The 18,639-nt window shown below is 56.7% G+C and overlaps 2 protein-coding genes across 41 annotated transcripts in view; one reads left to right on the top strand and one right to left on the bottom strand.

Annotated features, from left to right (window-relative positions):
* Positions 1–5: 5 nt before the first annotated feature.
* Positions 6–5,133, top strand: CCDC24 (coiled-coil domain containing 24). Of its 26 annotated transcripts, none has more exons than XM_063781640.1 (9): positions 6–98; positions 452–609; positions 816–1,030; positions 1,127–1,243; positions 2,492–2,569; positions 3,713–3,767; positions 4,206–4,275; positions 4,383–4,461; positions 4,547–5,133. In XM_063781640.1, the coding sequence occupies exons 2-9, from the start codon at positions 484–486 to the stop codon at positions 4,782–4,784; spliced, it is 978 nt and encodes a 325-aa protein (XP_063637710.1). In that variant the 5' UTR covers positions 6–98; positions 452–483; the 3' UTR covers positions 4,785–5,133. The 26 variants fall into 26 exon arrangements, with proteins under 26 accessions (XP_063637710.1, XP_063637680.1, XP_054522332.1 ...); XM_063781610.1 differs by having other exon boundaries at positions 82–98; positions 757–1,030; XM_054666338.2 differs by lacking the exon at positions 6–98 and adding an exon at positions 196–351 and having other exon boundaries at positions 816–991; positions 2,495–2,569; positions 4,543–5,133.
* Positions 5,091–18,639, bottom strand: part of SLC6A9 (solute carrier family 6 member 9) — a 34,366-nt gene continuing 20,817 nt past the window's right edge. For 13 of the 15 annotated variants that reach the window (XM_016960959.4, XM_063781521.1, XM_016960968.4 and 10 more), the window contains 11 exons: positions 17,927–18,058; positions 16,938–17,208; positions 11,457–11,589; positions 11,116–11,250; positions 10,917–11,020; positions 9,994–10,231; positions 9,768–9,902; positions 9,560–9,659; positions 9,371–9,471; positions 6,460–6,630; positions 5,091–6,344 (listed from right to left, as the gene is read on the bottom strand). In XM_016960959.4, the coding sequence (XP_016816448.2) occupies positions 6,150–6,344; positions 6,460–6,630; positions 9,371–9,471; positions 9,560–9,659; positions 9,768–9,902; positions 9,994–10,231; positions 10,917–11,020; positions 11,116–11,250; positions 11,457–11,589; positions 16,938–17,208; positions 17,927–18,058 (1,715 nt within the window). In that variant the 3' untranslated portion in view covers positions 5,091–6,149. The remainder of the gene's footprint in view (positions 6,345–6,459; positions 6,631–9,370; positions 9,472–9,559; positions 9,660–9,767; positions 9,903–9,993; positions 10,232–10,916; positions 11,021–11,115; positions 11,251–11,456; positions 11,590–16,937; positions 17,209–17,926; positions 18,059–18,639) is intronic. The other 2 variants (XM_016961002.4, XM_016960994.4) reach the window with 1 other exon arrangement.

Here is an 18,639-nt window from a genome sequence, read left to right as displayed (position 1 = left end):
GGACCCAGATTTCTCAGGTCTTAACACGTTCCCTGAGGCCTAAAGGTGCCCAGGGCCGAGCCCAAAGTGCTTGGGTCAGGGCTCGGTGGAGCGCCGAGGTGAGTCTGAACTCCCAGCCGGCACGCGCCGCCCGCCGGACCAAACACAGGAGGGGGCGGGGCCCTAGAGTCGCGGCGTGGTTTCCCGGGTGATGGCCACGCGGAAGAGGTGGGGCTAGGGCCCTGGTTCTCACTGCCTGGTTTCTGGGCCCCCGGCATCCGAGTCGGCCAAAAGCCGGGCAGAAGAGAGCGCCAAGGACTGGCAGTTCCGGAACGGGCAATCCCAGCCGAGGGGACCAGCGGCAGAGCACGGGTGGGGCTTGGGAGAGGGCGGGGCCCATAGAGGGGCGGGGTTTGGTGAGCGTTGCCGGCGGGCCCGCGGTACCTCCTGCACTCTGACCTGCGGCCCGTAGGTCCGAGCCGGGGACGGTGGCGTCGATGGGTCATGCTCCGGCACTCCCCCTCGCTGTGGGAGCTGGTGGAGGAGCACGTTCCGCTCCGGGAGCGACCCGAAGTGAAGAGGATTCTGGGGGAGGCGGCGGTGGACCTGAGCCTGGAGCTGCGGGCGGAGGTGGGGAGAGGGAAGGTGGGCCACGCCCCTGGCCTGCCCCACGACTCGGGTTTTCCCACCTCCTGCGGGTCCCTGGCCCTGCCGGGTAACTCCCGAGATCCTATCCTGGTCTCCCCTTTGACTCCGCCCTCTCCCTCACTCCCCCAGCCCCCACCATTCCGGTCACTCCCCTCCCCAGTCGCAAGGTATCCCAGCTCTCCTTGCAGGTGGCGATGTTACGGGCACTGCTCCAAGAGGCTCGATCCTCTCAAGCCCCCAGCTCCCGCCCCATCTCTGACCCCTCTTCTCTTCTGGCACCACCGCCTCTCCTAAAGGACCTCTTGCGCCAGGAGCTCCGGCAGTTGCTCCAGGGTCTCCGCCACAAAGCCATCTGTGAGGGCAGGTGGGAGCTTCAGGCCTGGGCCCTTTCCCTAGATACCAGGTGGGCTAGCCCTGTCCCTAACAAGGAGCCAGGGTTGCCTTTTCTGTGGTTTCCAGAAAGGAGCCTCTCAGCTTCCTTCCTGTGCACCTTCTGCAGGGACCAGGCCCAAGCTTGGGTCCAGTATAGCCCCAGGGTCCTGCACTTTGCCTTGGAGGAGCCCAGGTGTGATTTGCCAGAACAGGAGATATTCCAGATGAGAGGTGGTGGGCCCAGGTAAGGTGATGGTAGGAGAGAGGGATCTGTCCCTGCTTGGCAGAGGGCCCTAGCCCACTGGTGGGTTGCACCTGGCTCCATGCAGGAGATTCCAGTCACGGGCTGGGCACTTCCACCGCCATTTGTGATAGAGATCATCAGCCCATAAGGGCTACTGAAACCCAGAGGAAACACCTGCCTAGCCTGGGGACAGGAAAAGCTTCTTGGAGAAAGTGGTTTGATCTGCGTGTTGTAGTATGAGGAGCAGTTTTCAGGGAGATGAAAGAGAAGAGCTTTGTAGGAAGAGGGAAGAAAGGAAGCCATGTCCAGCAGGCGGTTGTTCCTCCGGCCTAGAGAACAGGAGTGAGGGCTGGGCTAGGGAGGCAGGGAGAGCTGAAGAGGATGGTCACAAATGGTATTTACAGCTGGGACTGAATGAGATAAAATATTCATAAGTGGATGGCAGCAACTTCTTATTCTAATCCTCACACAGCCTGAGGAGGTGGGCAAAATCTCCATTTTGCACAAGAGGAAATTAAAGGCCGGGCATAGTGGCTCATGCCTGTAATCCCAGCACTTTGGGAGGCTGAAGCGGGAGGATGGCTTGAGGCCAGGAGTTTGAGATCAGCCTGGGCAACACAGGGAGACCCCATCTTTACAAAAAGTGAAAAAAAAAATAGGTGAGGTGGCACATGCCTGTATTCCCAGCTACTTGGGAGGCTGAGGTGGGATAATTGCTTGAGCTCAGGAATTCGGGGCTGCAGTGAGCTATGATTGCACCTGTGCACTCCAACCTGGGTGACAAAGACCCAGTCTCAAAAAAAAAAAAAAAAGAAGCCTGGGCAGCATAGTGAGACCCCATCTGTGCAAAAAATTGAACAGGCGTGGTGGCACGCACCTGTAGTCCCAGCTATTCAGGAGGCTGATGTGGGAAGAGCACTTGAGCCCGGGATGTCAAGGCTGCAGTGAGCCAAGATGGTGTTACTGCACTCCAGCCTGGGCAACAGAGCACAATCTTGTCTCAAAAAAAAAAAAAAAAAAAAAAAAGGAAAAGAAACTAAAGCTCAGAAGCGATAAGTGATTTGCCTGAAGTCACACACAATGAAGGGTGGCAGAGCTCATTTGCAAACCTAGGCTCCCAAACTCTTACTCTTTGCACTATATTATATTGCCTTTGTGAGAAAAGAAACAGTTGCCTAGAAGTGATATTTGGGTCCTGAAGGCCTGGGGTGAGCAACATGCGGAGAGTGATAGTGACTTCATTGCCAGCAGCGGTCACAGAGATCTCAGCATCATCAAGGACCAACTGAACGTGTCCAACATTGACCAGGTGGCCAGACACCTGAGGTGAGGCCCAGGGGCACCTGCATGTGTATAGGCAGGGGTGGAGACAAGGATGGATCTTGAGGTGCTGGGATTGTGAGACAGGAGGTGGGTAATATACTTGGCGGGGAGACCCATGTGCGTAAGGCTGAGAGGTGGAAAGAGCTGGCTGCTATAGAGCTAGTGAGGTTGCTTTCAGGAAGCAGCCAAGTACAGATGCCACGGCCGAGCATGACGGTGCATGCCTATAATCCCAGCAATTTGGGAGGCCGAGGCAAGAGGGTCATTTGGGCCCAGGAATTCGAAACCAGCTTGGCCAACATGGCAAAACCCCATCTCTACCAAAAAAAAATACAAAAATTAGCTGGGCGTGGTGGTGCACGCCTGTACCAGTTACTTGGGAGGCTGAGGTGAGAAGGGATTGATTGAGCCCTGGAAGGTAAGGCTACAGTGAGTCATGATGGGTGGCAGAGCAAGACCCTGTTTCTTTCTTTCTTTCTTTTTTTTTTTTTGAGATGGAGTCTTGCTCTGGCGCCCAGGCTGGAGTGCAGTGGCGTGATCTTGGCTCACTGCAAGCTCCGCCTCCCGGGTTCACACCATTCTCCTGCCTAAGCCTCCCAAGTAGCTGGGACTACAGATGCCCACCACCATGCCCAGCTAATTTTTTTGTATTTTTAGTAGAGACGGGGTTTCACTGTGTTAGCCAGGATGGTCTCGATCTCTTGACCTCATGATCCGGCCATCTCAGCCTCCCAAAGTGCTGGGATTACAGGCATGAGCCACTGCGCCCGGCCGACCCTGTTTCAAAAATAAATATAAATATCTTGACACAGGGGTAGCCTGTGTCAGAGGATTTTAAGCAGCGGAAGGGCTGTGATGTGGGGGAAGATGGAGGCAAGAAGAATCACAGTGCAGAAGTGTGGGAGAGAGAAGGATGCCTGCCAGGGTGAGGCAGGCGAGGGGAAGATACTTCCTGCCCAGAAAGAGCCTCGCAGGGGCCAGACGTCTATGCTGGGTCAGCCCCCAAGCAGCAGAGGGCAGTGTGGGCTGAGGAAGGACAGGTTGGGTGGGGCTCCTGCTGAGGCTGGAGGTTGGGGCCATGTGGTGGACTCAGCTGAGCCCTGGTCCTGTGTCTCGGGTTCTGGCTGCTGCTCCCTCATGTCCCAGGGGCCTTCTGGAGGAGGAGTGTCACACCTTGGAGAGGGAGATCCTCATCCTGCAGGTGAGCCACAGCCCTGGGCCCTCCCCCGAGCCTCACTGCTGAGCGTAGACTCTCACCTGGGTGAGACCCATGTACCTGTGTGCATACATAGGTGCATGTACAGGCTATGTGAGTCCTGCATCCATTTCTCAGGGGTGCATGCTTGTGTGCACCTGCAAAATCCTGGAGGCCCAGGATTCTAGTTGAGCCCTTAAGGCCAGGGCCAACCGTTTTAGGTCTTTTGCCTCCTTCCTTTACCTAAGTCTGGGTACAGGCCCCACCACTATCTTGCCAAACTCAGCTCTTCCGCAAGGCTGGTATTCCCTGGGGAACGTGGCTGCCCTCACGGTGGATGGGCTGAAGGGGCTGCACGGGCCTGCCCTGGGGATCTTGGCTTCTGTATCCTGCCTTGCCCCACCCCTGCCTTGAGTCTGGGCACTGACGCAGCTCTCCCTGCAGCGCTGCCTGGAAGAGGAGTATATGAGGCCTTGCCACCCCTCTGAGGCAGCCCTGGAGCCCACCCTGGCAGGTGAGGACACGGAGCAGGGCCCAGAACACCCAGCCTCCTGCTCCCACCCCACACTTGTACACACCCTAGAAGAGCTGGGCACTGTCTCAGCCCAATCTCTCCTTCAGAGCTAAAGGAACAGAAGAAGGCCATGGAGCAGGAGCTGCAGGCATCTGTGGGGCCTTCTTGTGTCTCTCCCAACCACAGGTAAACCACAACAGTAGACACAGGGCAGGGTGGACTGAAGGATCAGACCACCACCCCTCACAGTTACTCTTTCTTGTCCAGGCAGCGGCCCTTGGGGTCCTCCACACAGGGCCTCAGACCCCCGCGTCCCCTCTGCGGGGTTGCACCTCTCCAGTGCTGCCTGCCTGCACCTCCTCTGGAGCCCTACCTTCGACCTCGAGGCCAGTCAGCTACCCACCGCTGGGGATGGCAGCTTCAGTGCAGCCCCAGGGAAGGGCCAGCTTCCACACCCATGTCCAGTGCAGCACCCCAAGCCCCAGCCTGAAGGGCTGGTCACCGAGTAGGCTCTGGCTTCTGCCACAGCGCACCTGTCTGCCGCTGCCGCCTCAGCTGCTTTGGCCTAGCCAGCTTCAGATCTGGTCTTGGCGAGCTCTCGCCAGGACCCCAAGGCTGTTGGTCTGTCTGGCCCTTGCCCCACCCCCTTGCCAGATCCCTGGTGTCTGGAGCTGAGTGGCCGGGCATCGGTCCCAATCATCAAAGCCTTTGGCCTTTCTCCTCCCAGGCCTCCACAAAGGCCTGGCAGACAGAGGTCTCATTCCAGCCTGACTCTTGTCCCCTGGGGGACCCAGACAAAGCACAGCAGCCGCTCAGAGACAGGAATAGAAATTTCATTAAAATCTATGGACTTTAAAATCCTAGTGGTGCACGATGGGCAGGGATGGGCGGCGCACCGTTATTGCTACAGAGGATTAGAGGTGGCTTGGCCGGGGCTGTCACTGCACAGAGGACGGACAAATGAACACTTCAGGGATTCAGACACTTCAGAAGGGGCTCCCACTCCAGAGAGGGGAGGGGCGTGTGGGCTGGGGCCATTTGGCACATGAACGAGGGCAGCACATTTGGGAAGACTGGGCCTTTAGCCTGATGGAGGGAGGGCAAGGGGGTGTCGTGCAGGGTCCCCTTCCCCAGGGTGCTGGGCTCAAACCTCCTGTGGAGCAGCCCCCACCCCATCCCCCAGAAACAAATGCTTTGGGCAGGCTGCTGGGTCACGGGCCCCTGCTGGCTGGGCCTGACAGCCAGGCCTGGAATGAGGGGCAGAGACCCCGGAGCAGCCCAGTGAGGTGCAAGCAGGCCTGGAAGACAGACTGAACCCGAGGCTGGGGGCGAGGAGGTGGCGACCACAGAGAATACAATGTTTACAAAAATAATTACACAGATAAACAGGGCTGGGCAGCACAGCCTGACAAGTAACACTGGGCAGTCCCTCAGCCCCTCATCCTGCCCCTAGGGAGGAATAGCCAAATGTGCCTGGCAGAGGCTGGGGTCTGCTCTGAGGGCAGGAGCACTAGTCATGGGGCTGGAGGCCCACCCAGAACCTCAGCTCAGGGCAGGGTATAAGGGTATCAGAGGCCACGTAAAGCCATCCAGGCTGCTGGGGACCTGGCCCGAGACCCCTCCAAAGTGCTTTGGACCTCCCAGCAACCCTTCACTCCCACCCCTCCCCCCAGCTGCCATCTTGGCATCCAAAGGACATGTAAACACTGGGGACATGAGCATGAATGACTGCACTAGCAGTGGTGACCAAGGTGACAGCAGCCATCCTGGCCAGGGCGTGGCAGGGGGCAGGCAGAGACACCTGGCCTCTGCCTCACCAGTCTCTGCGGTGGGAGCACGGGGTGGGGGTGGGGCCACTCCCCTGGCAGCTGTGCTCATATCCGGGAGTCCTGGAGGCGGCTGGAGCCATTACTGCCCACAATGGGGATCTGCGCCTTGTCCGGGTGCAGTGGCTGGACCTCGAAGCCGTCCTCAGGAGAGGGGGCTATGGTGGGGGCGTAGCGCCCTGTCCGGTGCTCCAGGAGGGCAGGGCCCCAGTCTCTGCTTGGCTTTGTGGCATTTTTCAAACGCTGCATGAGGTAGGCATGGGGCACAGGGGCAGGGCACGTCAGGAGGGAGCCCTTAAGCCCCTTCCAGCTGGCCCCTCCCATTTCACCTGGCTACCCAGCCTGTCCCTGCCCTCACCTGGAGGAGGGTGTCCCCGTCTGTGCGGCAGAGCCGGAACATGGCGTAGAGGGGGATGCAGAGGACGGAGGACAGAGCCATGAGGAAGCCAATGGCCACGGCCCAGCCTGGGTACTGGTAGTGGTTGTAGGTGATCGGCTGGTACTGGATCACAGTGAAAACTAGAATAAACTGCACGGGGCAGGTGTGGGAGTGGGCGTGAGGCCGACCCAGAGCCCAGACCCCAGGCCATCCCTCTACCAGCACCCTTTCCTCTCTGGTTTCCCAAACTAGAAAAGGGCATTTGGGGCAGAACAGGGACAGCTGTCAACATCTGGGCCGTGGAAGAAGCAGGCAGGGCCAGGGGGCCGGAGCGCGGTGAGTGGGAAGGCTCTGCGGAAGGGAGAAGTCTGTCTTTGCCACAGTCCTGAACTGGCCAAGCACAGTAGAGCTGCTGCTGCCTTCGGAATCAGTCAGTTCTGCTCGCTATGGCTCCCCATGGCTAACTGAAGTAAGGCCACATCCTGGGCCTTTAGGCTGTCACCTGGCAGTGTGACCTCAAATTGTCTTGCCGGCCACACTACTCCGCCCTCAGTGTTTCAGTCACACCCAGTGTTTCCCACCCACTCTTCATTTATTCTGGGGAATCATCCTCTGCATCTTCCTCTGTCAAACCCTATGTCAGTGCCCTCTCCTTCAAGAAGCCATCCCAGATTTCCTCCATTTCCTTCTGCAGGGCCTCCCCACGGCGTTTTCCACCTGCTTCCCTTAGAGTGACTTGGTTTAATGTTCCCATAGACCTGAGAGCTCCTGGAATTGCATCAACTCTGGGGGTGCAGTGCCCAGTACAGTGCCTGCCACAGTCTCTTGTGTTGATTTGAACTGATTTGTGCAGAGAGGCAGAGGAGGATGGAAAGAGGGTAGGGCAAAGCCCTGCCTGTCTATGGCCGTGGAGACAGGGACATTCAGCCTGGGGAAGCTCCATGGGCTAGAAATGGTGAGTGTCAGGCTGCGGTGCTCTAGGGAACCTCCTTGGAAAGAGATGAGTGAGATTGGAAATAAAACTTGTGGCCGCAGTAACAAAAGGAGTGAAAGGAGGCAGAAACACAGGCAGTGGCTGGCGGGCCACCCAGAGGGCCTGGCGGGGGAAGGGGTGGCAGTCCCAGCACCCTCCTCCTGAGCCTCCAGCCACATCCTGGAGCACAGGGCCATATTCTAGAATGCAAGACCCACATCCAAATTGGGGGACCCTCCGGAGACATTGCACACGATGGGAGCTTATAACAGGTTTCCTGAATGGAACAGATCCTGACCTACCTGTGGACAAATCCCTCATTTGAGCTGACAGAAGGGTGGAGTTTGTCAAAAAGAGCTTTTCAGAAATATGAAAAAGGTAAGCCCCCAGAGACAACACAACAGCCCAGAAAGCCAGGCTGGAGTTACCCCAAGGAGAGGACTCTAGGCTCCCCTAAAGGTAACTCCAGCCTGGCTTCCTGGGCACAGGAAGAGCCCCGCCCGCTGTGCCTCAATCTTGTGGAGACACCAGATCCCAGCCAAGGTTGCCCCTACAGATCCTTCTTGTGCTTGTCTCCTTCCTCCCCACTGCCCTTGGCAGGTGCCCCCTGGTCTCTCCCCAGGACATCAATCTAGTCTGAATGCTGGGAGACCCTTTGAGCCGCAGAGGCTGAGCTCCCCTTGGGCCATAGCCCCAGAAGGCATGGCACTCTGGGGTGGTGGTGCCTGCCCTCCCCTGCCTCCCACCACTGAGACTTCCATTCCTCCTGTTTCAAAGCTGGGCCAGTGGCCAGAGGGGGGAGCCTGTGCCAGGCTCGGGAACATTCCACAACCTACGGGGTAGAGGCCTCAGCCCTCCACGGGCCTTTATTCAGAAACATGAGCCACAGGGGAAGTCCGGTGCTGAGCCCCCTGTGCCACCGAGGCATTAAACATGACAAGAGTGTGGCTCTGAACACTGGCCGGGCCACTGGGCCAGCCCTCTGACTATCACTCAGAGGTGGCCTTGCCTGTCCTCTGTGGAGTGACCATTACACTGTCAATACCTGCCTTCCCCGAATCCCACCCCAAACAGGAAGGAGCCAAGTCATACGGTTTTGGCCCCTGGACCATTCCTCCCTCCTGCAGAGGTGTTTCTAGTGTGGTGCTGGCCCAGGCTTGGAATTGGACAACCTGATTTGAATTGTGGCTCTGCCTCTTATTAGCTGTGTGACCATGGGCCAATTACTTAACATCCCCATGCCTCAGTTTCCTCATCTGTAAAGTGGGGACAACAATGACACCTTGGAGAGCTCTATCACGGGTTACATGGGAATGGTGTGTGGAAAGTGCCTGCTTCCTTGCCATGGTGGATTCCTTCCACCAATTCAGCTCCCTGATGGGAATTTCTCAGCTGTTGAATATTCATAAAACCTGGAACTCCCCTTCCCAAGCCACCCACCTCACTGCCTGGAAGGCTTGCAAAGTTGCCCCCATGCAGAGCTGACCTCTGACTCCACAGCCTGGTCTACCAGCCTTGGGCTGCTGCTGGAACACTGGTTCCCACCACATAGCCAAGGCCCTGGAACACCCTCCCTGGAGGGATGGGAGATAAGGCCAGCAGGCAGAGGCTGACACGTTATCGATATTGACTCCTGAGTCCCCGGGGGTGCCAGGCAGGAATGCCTGAGCAACGTCTGCAGTCAAATACAGGCTGTGGCACTCCCCTCCTAACCTGAGGCCAGGGCCCAGGCAGCTCTGAGTCGCCACACGCCTCTCTGACTCTCTCCAACCTCCCTCAGCCTCCCAAAGGCCAGAGTCATGGGTATGGAGCTCCGGCCAGGTGCGGGAGCTCCCACTGTCCCTCCGCTGGGTCCCAAGAGATGGAAACATGGCCAAGGGGCAGCGGGGGAAGGGAGGGGCCGGCCAGGGAACTCACGAAGATGATGGCGGGAGAGACGAAGCGCCAGCAGATCTGAAAGAAGAGGGGCGGTGGGAATCCCAGCATCATCTGGATGTCCTGGAAGTAGTTCCGGTGCCCTGGAGAGATGGGGGGTCAGCAGACCCGCAGGACAGAGTGGGCGGGCCAAGGGCCGGGTCGCGGGAGGCCGGAGGCTCGAGTGCTCACCGTAGATGTACATGATGGCCACACACATGATGCAGGAGATGACCACCAAGGAGAAGCTGGCCGCATAGTTGTCCATCAGCAGCAGCCAATAGATGCCTGCCTGGGGAACAGCGGGCAGCTGTGGGAGGCGCCTGCAGCCCAGGCTCCCCCACCCTTCCCTGCACGTCCTGGCAACTCTGGGCCAGCCCTTCCCTTACGCAGCTCTTACCTGGCTGGTGAGGGGGATGCCCAGCAGGAAGCCAGCCACAGCCACAGCCAAGGTCACATAGGTCTTTTTCTGCAGGATCCACTCATTCCCCACCTCATCCACAATGGCTGTGACCAGCGTCTCCAGGAGGCAGAACTGCAGGATGTGGCTGTCAGATCGGGGACCTGCCCCTTGTTCCTGTCCCCTCCCTTCCCCAAGCCTCCGGTCCACGTCCTGCACCTCGTACCTGAGTGCCCAGCCCCAGCAGGATAAGCATGAAGAAGAAGAGCAGAGACCACAGCGGGGAGATGGGAAGTAGTGTGAGGGCCTCGGGGTAAGCCACGAAGGCCAGGCCAGGGCCGTGGTCTGCCACACGGGACACATCCACGCCCAGGTGATTGGCCATGAAGCCGAGGATGGAGAAGATGACGAAGCCAGCATAGACGCTGGTGGCACAGTTGGTGATGCTGATGATGACACTGTCCCTGATGGGGAGGAAAACAGAGTTCAGCCTCCCTCTCCCCAATTTGGGCCAAGAGGAGACATGGAGACACGGAAAGTTCTAGGAACAAAGGCACCCCCAACTCTTTTTTTTTGGAGTGGGAGACAGGGTCTCACTCTGTTGTCCAGGATGGAGTGCAATGGCGCTATCACAGCTAACTGTAGCCTTGACCTCTTGGTCTCAAGCAATCCTCCCACCTCAGCCTCCTAAGTAGCTGGGACTACAGGTGTGTGCCACCACACCCAGCTAATTTTCTTTTTTATGTTTTATAAAGAAAGATGGGGTCTCACTATGCTGCCCAGGCTTGTCTTGAATTCCTGGGCTCAAGTGATCCTCCCGCCTTGGCCTCTCAAAGTGCTGGGATTACGGCGTGAAGCACTGAGCCTGGCCCCCAACTCCTTTTCTGGTCTGTTCTGGGCATTTTTAAGGAGCCTGAGCTGCCTGAGTCCTCACAGACCCCTGGGACATCACTGTCCCTATCTCTCTTCTCTCTCCTGCCTAAACCTCTCTCCTCATTCTCCAACAACTTTATCCAGAACCAGTATTCTCAGAACCTCAAGATCATGAGGGGAAAGGAGGCCTCGTGGGCCCATGGCTGCACTGGAGCTGAGATCAGGCTGCAGAGAGGGCAGGAAGGGGGCAGCCTCAGCCCAGCAGGGAGCACTCACCGGTAACAGTTATTGTGGAACTTGTTGTAGGAAGCCATGGTGATGAGGCCTCCCCACGCGCAGCCCAGTGAGTAGAAGATCTGGGAGGCAGCATCACCCCACACCTGCAGGGAGGGACCGGCGGGTGAGGAGCTGTGGGCAGAGGCAGGCACCTCCCTGGCCCCTCCCCAGCCCCCTTCCGGTTTCCCTCACTTCCCACCTTGGCCTCCAGGATCTTGTCCCACTGCGGGGTTAGGTAGTACATGATGCCGTCAAAGGCTCCCTCCAGGGTCACTCCGCGGACAAACAGAATGGTCAGCACCACGTAGGGGAACGTGGCCGTGAAGTACACCACCTGGCACAAGAGGGCTCCATGGACTCTTCTGGGCTCTCCCCTCCCCTGGGCACCACCACCCTGGCTCCCTAATCACCACCAGCCCCCTGGTCCCTCTCCGGCTCCGGAGTCCCTTCAGCATCCCCTCCCCGCAATACACACGTAACCCAGGTAGGGGGCAGGGTCTTTCTGGGTGGGCACAGACCCTGCTGGGGAGGGGTACTTGCTTTCCCTGAAGACTTGACCCCTCGGATGAGGCAGAGGAAGACGACCAACCAGGAGACACCGAGGCAGCCAAGGAGGGGCAGCCGCACCTCCCCAAAGTTCCCAATGTCGTCTGACAGCTTCAGCACGTACAGCCTGGGAAGGGGAGACCCTGTCACTGAGGGCCAGCCGCCGCTGCCCAGCAACAAATTCCCAAGGCCCAGGGCCCACCCGGGCTGTACCCTCCTTTGTCATGAGGTGCCAGCAGCCACCTTGTGTGACATGGGAGCTACTTCAGGGGCCCAGCCCTGGCTGGCCCAGTCCCCTCCACCTGCTGCAGCCCCTGGGGAGCCCAACACAGTCCACTGCTCTGCAGCCTTTCCCAGGCCCTTCAAGGGCTCCTGGAGGCCACACCCCAGGCTTGGGTGGTCTTCCTAGTTCCTGGGTGAGGAGATCTGCTTGTCCCCAGTTGGGCTCAGCCCAGGTCTTTGTTTGCACATTTCTCCCTTCAGGAATGCCTTTTCCTCATCCTGTCAGGTGTCACCTCCTCCAGGAAGCCACCAGTGAGCATTTCACGTGCACCAATTAGCTCTATCTCTGATAAACTGAGGGAAGCAGTGGAATGTTCAGTAAAGATTGGACCCTGGCCGGGTGTGGTGGCTCACACCTGTAATCCCAGCACTTTGGGAGGCCATGGTGGGCGGATCACCTGAAGTCAGGAGTTCAAGACCAGCCTGGCCAATATGGTGAAACCCCGTCTCTACAAAAATTAGCCGGCCATGATGGTGGGTGCCTGTAATCCTAGCTACTCGGGAGGCTGAGGCAGGAGAACTGCTTGAACCCAGGAGGTGGAGGTTGCAGGGAGTGGAGATTGTGCCACTGCACTCTAGCCTGGGCAACAAAGCAAAAGTCCATCTCAAAAAAAAAAAAAAAAAAGATTGGACCCAAATTTCTCCCCTCTGGGTGGCTCCATCTGGCACCCTATGCCATACCAGCTGTGATCTTTTGATCAATCAGACATTTACGTGCCCGGGCCTGTGCTAAGTGCTGGGCATACAGGCCTGCAGGGGCATCTCCCCAGCCCTCAGGGAAGAGGGCAAAGAACAACTGCTCTACCTCCAGCACCAGCATTCAAAGTAAAGAAACCATTTCTTGTTTGAAGGATTTTTTTTTTTTTTTGACACAGTCTTGCTCTGTCACCCAGGCTGGAGTGCATTCATGCGATCTGGGCTCACTGCAACCTCCGTCTCCCAGGTTCAAGCGATTCTCCTGCCTCAGCCTCCCGAGTAGCTGGGATTACAGGTGTGCACCAATACGCTGGGCTAATTTTTGTATTTTTAGGAGAGATGGGGGTTTCACCATGTTGGCCAGGCTGGTCTCAAACTCCTGACCTCAGGTGACCCACCTACCTCAGCCTCCCAAAGTGCTGGGATTACAGGCGTGAGCCACCACACCCGGCCTGAAGGATTTTTTAATACTTTGTCTAACCATATATGCTAAACAGGTAGTGTTTTATATTATTATTATTGAGACAGGGTCTTGCTCTATAGCCCAGGCTGGAGTGCAATGGCACAATCATGGCTCACTGCAGCCTCGACCTCCCAGTCTCAATCGATCCTCCCACCTCAGCCTCCCGAGTAGATGGGACTACATGTGTGCACCACCATGCCCAACTAATTTTTGTATTTTTTGTAGAGATGTGGTATCGCCATATTGCCCAGGCTGGTCTTGAATGCCTGGGCTCAAGCAATCCTCCTGCCTCAGCCTCCCAAAGTGCTGGGATTACAGGCGTGAGCCACCGCACCTGGCGTATATTATTTTTGACTGAAAGAATATAGCATTACAGTGTTAGGGACTGAAGAGTTTAAAAGGCTATCCTGGAAACCCAATGATGAATTCTAGCTTTATTTTTATGGCATCATATTCTGTTTTTTGTTTGGTTTTGGTTTTGGACCACATGCTTTTGAGATCAAACAGCCTAAGGACATTTGGAACCCAACATATTTACAAGTGACCTCTTGACACATGACATCTCCAGAATTACTCTGCGTTGCTTTAAAAATGTCTCCACATGACAAATCTTATTTCCCCGGCCAGGTGGTGAGTGCTTTGAGAACAGAACCCTCAGGAACAGGTCCCACAGGGGCTGTGGTTGTGCTGCCTGAGCTCCTATCAGCAGTCTTAGTGATTTAGGCTGCATTATCTCATTTTGTCTTTAAAACCAGGTAGGTATCACGACCGCCCGATTTCATGGACAAATGACTGTGAATGACCTCCCAAGGCCACAGCTAATAAGCGACAGAGCCAGGATTTGGGAGGAGTCTGTGTGACTCCAGAGCTGCCATGAAGACCCTGGGGGACAGGAGCTGGGCCCCACAGGGACCGCAGAGGTGAGAAGGCCTGGTCACGAGTTTAGGACCCAGTAGCAGGTATCAGACCAGCACAGGGGACTGGAAGGCAAGATTGTGAAGAGGGTGGCGAGAGAGGGGAGGACCCTGAGTGAGAAGGGTGAGTGGGTGAGAGGCAGACATGGGCTCAGAAATCTGCCCTTTGAGCTTCTCTCGCTTTAGAGTCTCTTCATCTTACTTTTGATTAGCTTCCCTCATTTGTAAAATGGTGATTTTTAAAATCCCTACACAAGCTACCTAACAGGGTTTTTGTGGCACTCCAGTGAGATCGCGCAGCTGTCCAAAGGGTCGTTGGAGAGTGTGGACTAAACACCTGCACAGCCACCCCCACCTAATTCACCCCGGCACACCCAGCAACAGCAGCACCAGAAGGGCGCAACACACACAGATTCTGACACAGCGACTGCTGCCTAGCTCCTTAACCTCTAAATGGCAGTTTCTGAATCTGAAAATATGGATACTAATATCTACTTAGATAATATGCCTGGCACGTAGTAGGTGCTCAACAATAAGGGTGCTTCCTTTCCTCCCTTGCTGAAGCCAGCCTGGGTTGCTCTCTTCAGGGCCATTTCCCTGGATCTCCAGGAGAGGGCAGCAGGGAGCCATGCTGCCGGGAAGGTATCCTGCATGGGACAGTGGGCCAGTTAGGCAGGCCTGGCTCCAGCCCGCGCTGGGGAGTAGAGTGCAGTGGCTCCACCAGCCAGATTTCTTTGAAGGCTCTTCCCCTCTGATTTTACTGGATAAAATCTCTAGAGCTTTGCCCTGGGTGGGCCCAGGGCTGGGAATCTCTGGCAGTCAGCCCCTGGGACAACCACCACTGGAGCATCTGGGGGTGGGGTTGCACAAGGCTTTGTGTTTCTGGGAGCTTCCAGAAAGGTTCATCACCCCATACTAGATCAAGTTGACCAGTCCACATCATGCCTCAAATGTAGTAAAACGCCTCACTCGGCAATATCTGCTCGTTCTCCCATCAGACGGCAGCTCCGTGAGGACAATGTCTTCCTCCCTGCCCTCTCTCCCCTCTGAGAACAGTACCTGGTACCTAGTAGGTGCTCAAGAAATCAGCTGGGTGTGGTGGCTCATGCCTGTAACCCCAGCACTTTGGGAGGCCGAGGTGGGTGGATCACCTGAGGTCAGGAGTTCGAGACCAGCCCGGCCAACATGTCGAAACCCCGTCTCTACTAAAAATACAAAAACAAGCCAGGCGTGGTGGCGGGTGCTTGTAATCCCAGCTACTCGGGAGGCTGAGGCAGGAGAATCGCTTACCCCGGGAGGCAGAGGTTGCAGTGAGCTGAGATCGTGCCACTGCACTCCAGCCTGGGCAACAGAGCGAGATTCTGTCTCAAAAAAAAAAAAAAAAAAATCATCTGTCCATTCAGTTCCAGGTGTATTTTTTAAAAAGAAAATAAATGTTAGGATGTTAAAAATTAAAAAATGAAAGACAAATGAAATGACCTGTCTGGTAACTGAGTGCCTGAGTCTGCCCATGCCCCTCTGGGGGACAGCAGCTGTGTTCTCTATGCTCTGGGTCCTTGAGAATAGTGGCCCTGTCTTACCTATCTTTGAGTGTCTACAGCCCAGCCCAGAGGTTGGCACAGGGAAGCTGAGTCCTTCAGGGTCAGAGTACTCGGGCCTGGGTTTAGAGGCCCTGCGGTGACTTGCGGTATCCTCAGACCCTTGTGCATTTCAGCCATGGCTTTCCATCACATGTGGAGAAAAGCCTCAAACCCTTAGCCTGGCATGGGAGGCCCTGTGTTATATGATGCCTGCTGGCCTCTTCTGTCTTGTCACTCAGCGTCCCACCTGCTCCCAACCCCAGCTCCAGTTTGCCTCCTTCTGGCCTCTGCTCACCTGCTCATGTGGTTCCCAATCTCTCTACTTTCCTCTCTCCCTTCTCTGGGAAGCTCTGACTGCCTGGTCTTGCCCCATCCCCTTAGCACCAAGCACTACCTCTTTGTGTCTCTGTGACACCCCTGCACATACCTGGACCGAGGCACCTGCCCTACTGTGATTAGCAATCTGTCTCCCCACTGCCCTGTGAGCTCCTCAGGACAGGGGCTCTGGGCCGTTCATACCTACCACGGGGACACAGGGCCTGGCAGAGCAGAGGCATGAATGTTGTGGAATAAATGGTGGAGGCCTGCCAGCATGCCCCCAAAGCCCTCTGCCCAGGGGTTCCCCAGCAAGACACAGGGAATTTCCAGCTGGTGGGTGGAGGGCACAGCAGGATGGCCTGAGACTGTGGTCTCTGTCGCCTCTGAACAAAATGTGCCAGGATGTCTTGATCACGGCACCCCCGGCTCAGAGACCTTCCATGGTGTCTTTTGTTCTGCATCATCAAGTCTAAGCCTAATCCTGGCAAGTTCTTTATGAAGGCAGTGCCACTTCCTAGGCCACCTGAAGCCCACGCATTCTCCCCACACCTGTTACTCTCATCAGAGCAGGCTCCCTTCAGCTTTGGGGCCAGCCTCTGCTCATCTGGGACACAGCCTTTGCCCACACTCTTCTTCTCCCCAGGATCTGCCCCCCTTTCCCCTGAGTCTCCTCTGAAGGCTGGTTTGCTGGATTTCTGACGGCCTTCCTCACGGCTGCTCTGTAAAGATCCTGCAACTCAACATTCCATCTTCCATTGCTTTCTTTTTTTTTTTTTTGAGATGGAGTCTTGCTCTGTCGCCCAGGCTGAAGTGCAGTGGCGCGATCTCAGCTCATTGCAAGCTCTGCCTCGCGGGTTCACGCCATTCTCCTGTGCCTGGCACCATGCCCGGCTAATTTCTTTTCTCTTTTTGTATTTTTAGTAGAGACAGGGTTTCACCGTGTTAGCCAGGATGGTCTCGATCTCCTGACCTCGTGATCTGCCCGCCTCGGCCTCCCAAAGTGCTGGGATTACAGGCATGAGCCACCGCGCCCGGCCTCCATCTTCCATTGCTTTCTGTACATCAGGCTCTTCTCCTAAACTCTTCACTCACCTCTACCCTCTCCCAGCCCAGCAGCGGGCTGAACCTGCAGCAGGCACCCTACTTTGTCTTCAGATGGTTGCCCAGTGGGGACAGGGTTGTCACCAGGTTCCCCCCACCCCAGGTCCTGCAGGTGCCTCACCTCCAGTACTCCTCGCTGGGGCTGGTCCTCTGGAGGCTGTGGTTGAGCAGGTGGGAGAGGTTGCTGGGCAAGGCGGCTGGCCGAGAGCCATTGGTGAGGTTGGAGGTGTCCAGTACACCGGCGCAGTCATGCGTGTTCCAGGGGTTATTGCAGTAGGCCCAGGGCAGCACGTGCGTCATGGACGAGAAGAAGTAGTAGAAGGCGATGCAGATGACCACATTGTAGTAGATGCCGATGTAGGTGGACACCACCATCATACCATAGCCCACTCCTGCAGGAGGGGAGGGGCGGGGGGAGGAACCTCAGCATCCAGCAGGAGGAGGTGAGGTTAACAATTTCTTTTCTTTTTTTTCTTTTCTTTTTTTTTTTTTTTTTTTTGACATGGAGTCTCCCTCTGTTGCCCAGGCTGGAGTGCTGTGGCACGATCTTGGCTCACTGCAAGCTCTGCCTCCCGGGTTCACGCCATTCTCCCACCTCAGCCCCCAGAGTAGCTGGGACTGCAGGCGCCTGCCACCACACCAGGCTAATTTTGTTTTTGTATTTTTAGTAGAGACAGGGTTTCACCGTATTAGCCAGTATGGTCTCGATCTCCTGACCTTGTGATCCGCCTGCCTTGGCCTCCCAAAGTGCTGGGATTACAGGCGTGAGCCACTGTGCCTGGCCCGAGGTTAATAATTTCTAAGGGCCCAAGGGGCAGGCTGAGATGGAGGGCCAAAGGAAGGCCAGGTCAAGGTCTTGGTAGGGGTAAGTTGGTGGGGGGCGGCGCAAATGAGTTTTGTGTGTACACGTGGTAGGAGGGGAGGGTGGTGGCCAAGTAAACATGGGTCCCAGCATGCGTCCATGGCTTAGGCCATTGATGTGGGGCTTGGGGTCAGCATCAGGGTTCTACGGAGGTCAGCCGTGTTTGTACAGATGGGCAAGTTGGCACGGCCCTCAGAGGCCGTTGTGTGTTTGTGTATGTGTGAGCGAGTGCCCTGCCCAGGCCTCACCTTTGAACATGGGGCTGATCCTCCAGACCCCCAGGCACCCCTGGCTTGCAAACTGGCCGAAGGAGAGCTCCATGAAGAAGAGGGGGATCCCGCAGAAGATGAGCATGATGAAGTAGGGGAACATGAAGGCGCCTGGTAGGCAGGGAGAGGTCTGGCTCAGGAGTGGGCTTGGAGGGATCTCACCCTGGGCTTCCTGCTCAGAACTCAACAGCAAAACCTTCACGATTGGGTAGGACCCAGGGAGGAGTGTGCCAGGCTTGAGCAGGAGCCTGGGCTGAGGCACACCACCCCCAGCCTGTCTTTCAACTTGACAGAGGCTCTCAGGAAGTCTGCTTGGAGTGGAATCCAGGCCCCAGAGCCTCCATACTTGGGTGGGATTTGATGGTTTAAACAAGCGATTTCACAAGCATAAGTTGCTGAGATCCTCAACATCCCTGAACCATTTAGGGGGGCTGCTGAACCCCAGGGAATAGAACAGGGAGCCTTGTGGGCGGGGGGGGGGGGGGGGTTAGGTCCTTTTCTCACCTCTCCTCACCTCAAAGGGGGCCAACTGGCAGGGCCAGGCCCGAACAACAGACTGCCAGGGTCTGGGGTGGCCTGCCTTAGGCAAAGGGTGCCTAAGCCAGGGATGGGGGTGAAGGAGGCCAGGGCCAGAGGCCAGCCTTTATCTGGAGTGGGTCTGTGCCAGGGAGAGGGTGGCCCAGGCCCTGGTG

Source organism: Pan troglodytes, chromosome 1 (assembly GCF_028858775.2).
Source record: "Pan troglodytes isolate AG18354 chromosome 1, NHGRI_mPanTro3-v2.0_pri, whole genome shotgun sequence".
Taxonomy (NCBI): Eukaryota; Metazoa; Chordata; class Mammalia; order Primates; family Hominidae; genus Pan; species Pan troglodytes.
This window is presented reverse-complemented; position numbering and strand designations above follow the sequence as displayed.

What these genes read in the sequence shown, in the direction of transcription:
- CCDC24 (XM_063781610.1), top strand. Translation starts at nt 477, where the DNA reads ATGGGTCATGCTCCGGCACTCCCCCTCGCTGTGGGAGCTGGTGGAGGA. An exon ending in GCCTGGAGCTGCGGGCGGAG is followed by an intron (nt 610 to 756) that starts GTGGGGAGAGGG and finishes TCACTCCCCCAG; the next exon opens with CCCCCACCATTCCGGTCACT. An exon ending in GGGAGATCCTCATCCTGCAG is followed by an intron (nt 3,768 to 4,205) that starts GTGAGCCACAGC and finishes CTCTCCCTGCAG; the next exon opens with CGCTGCCTGGAAGAGGAGTA.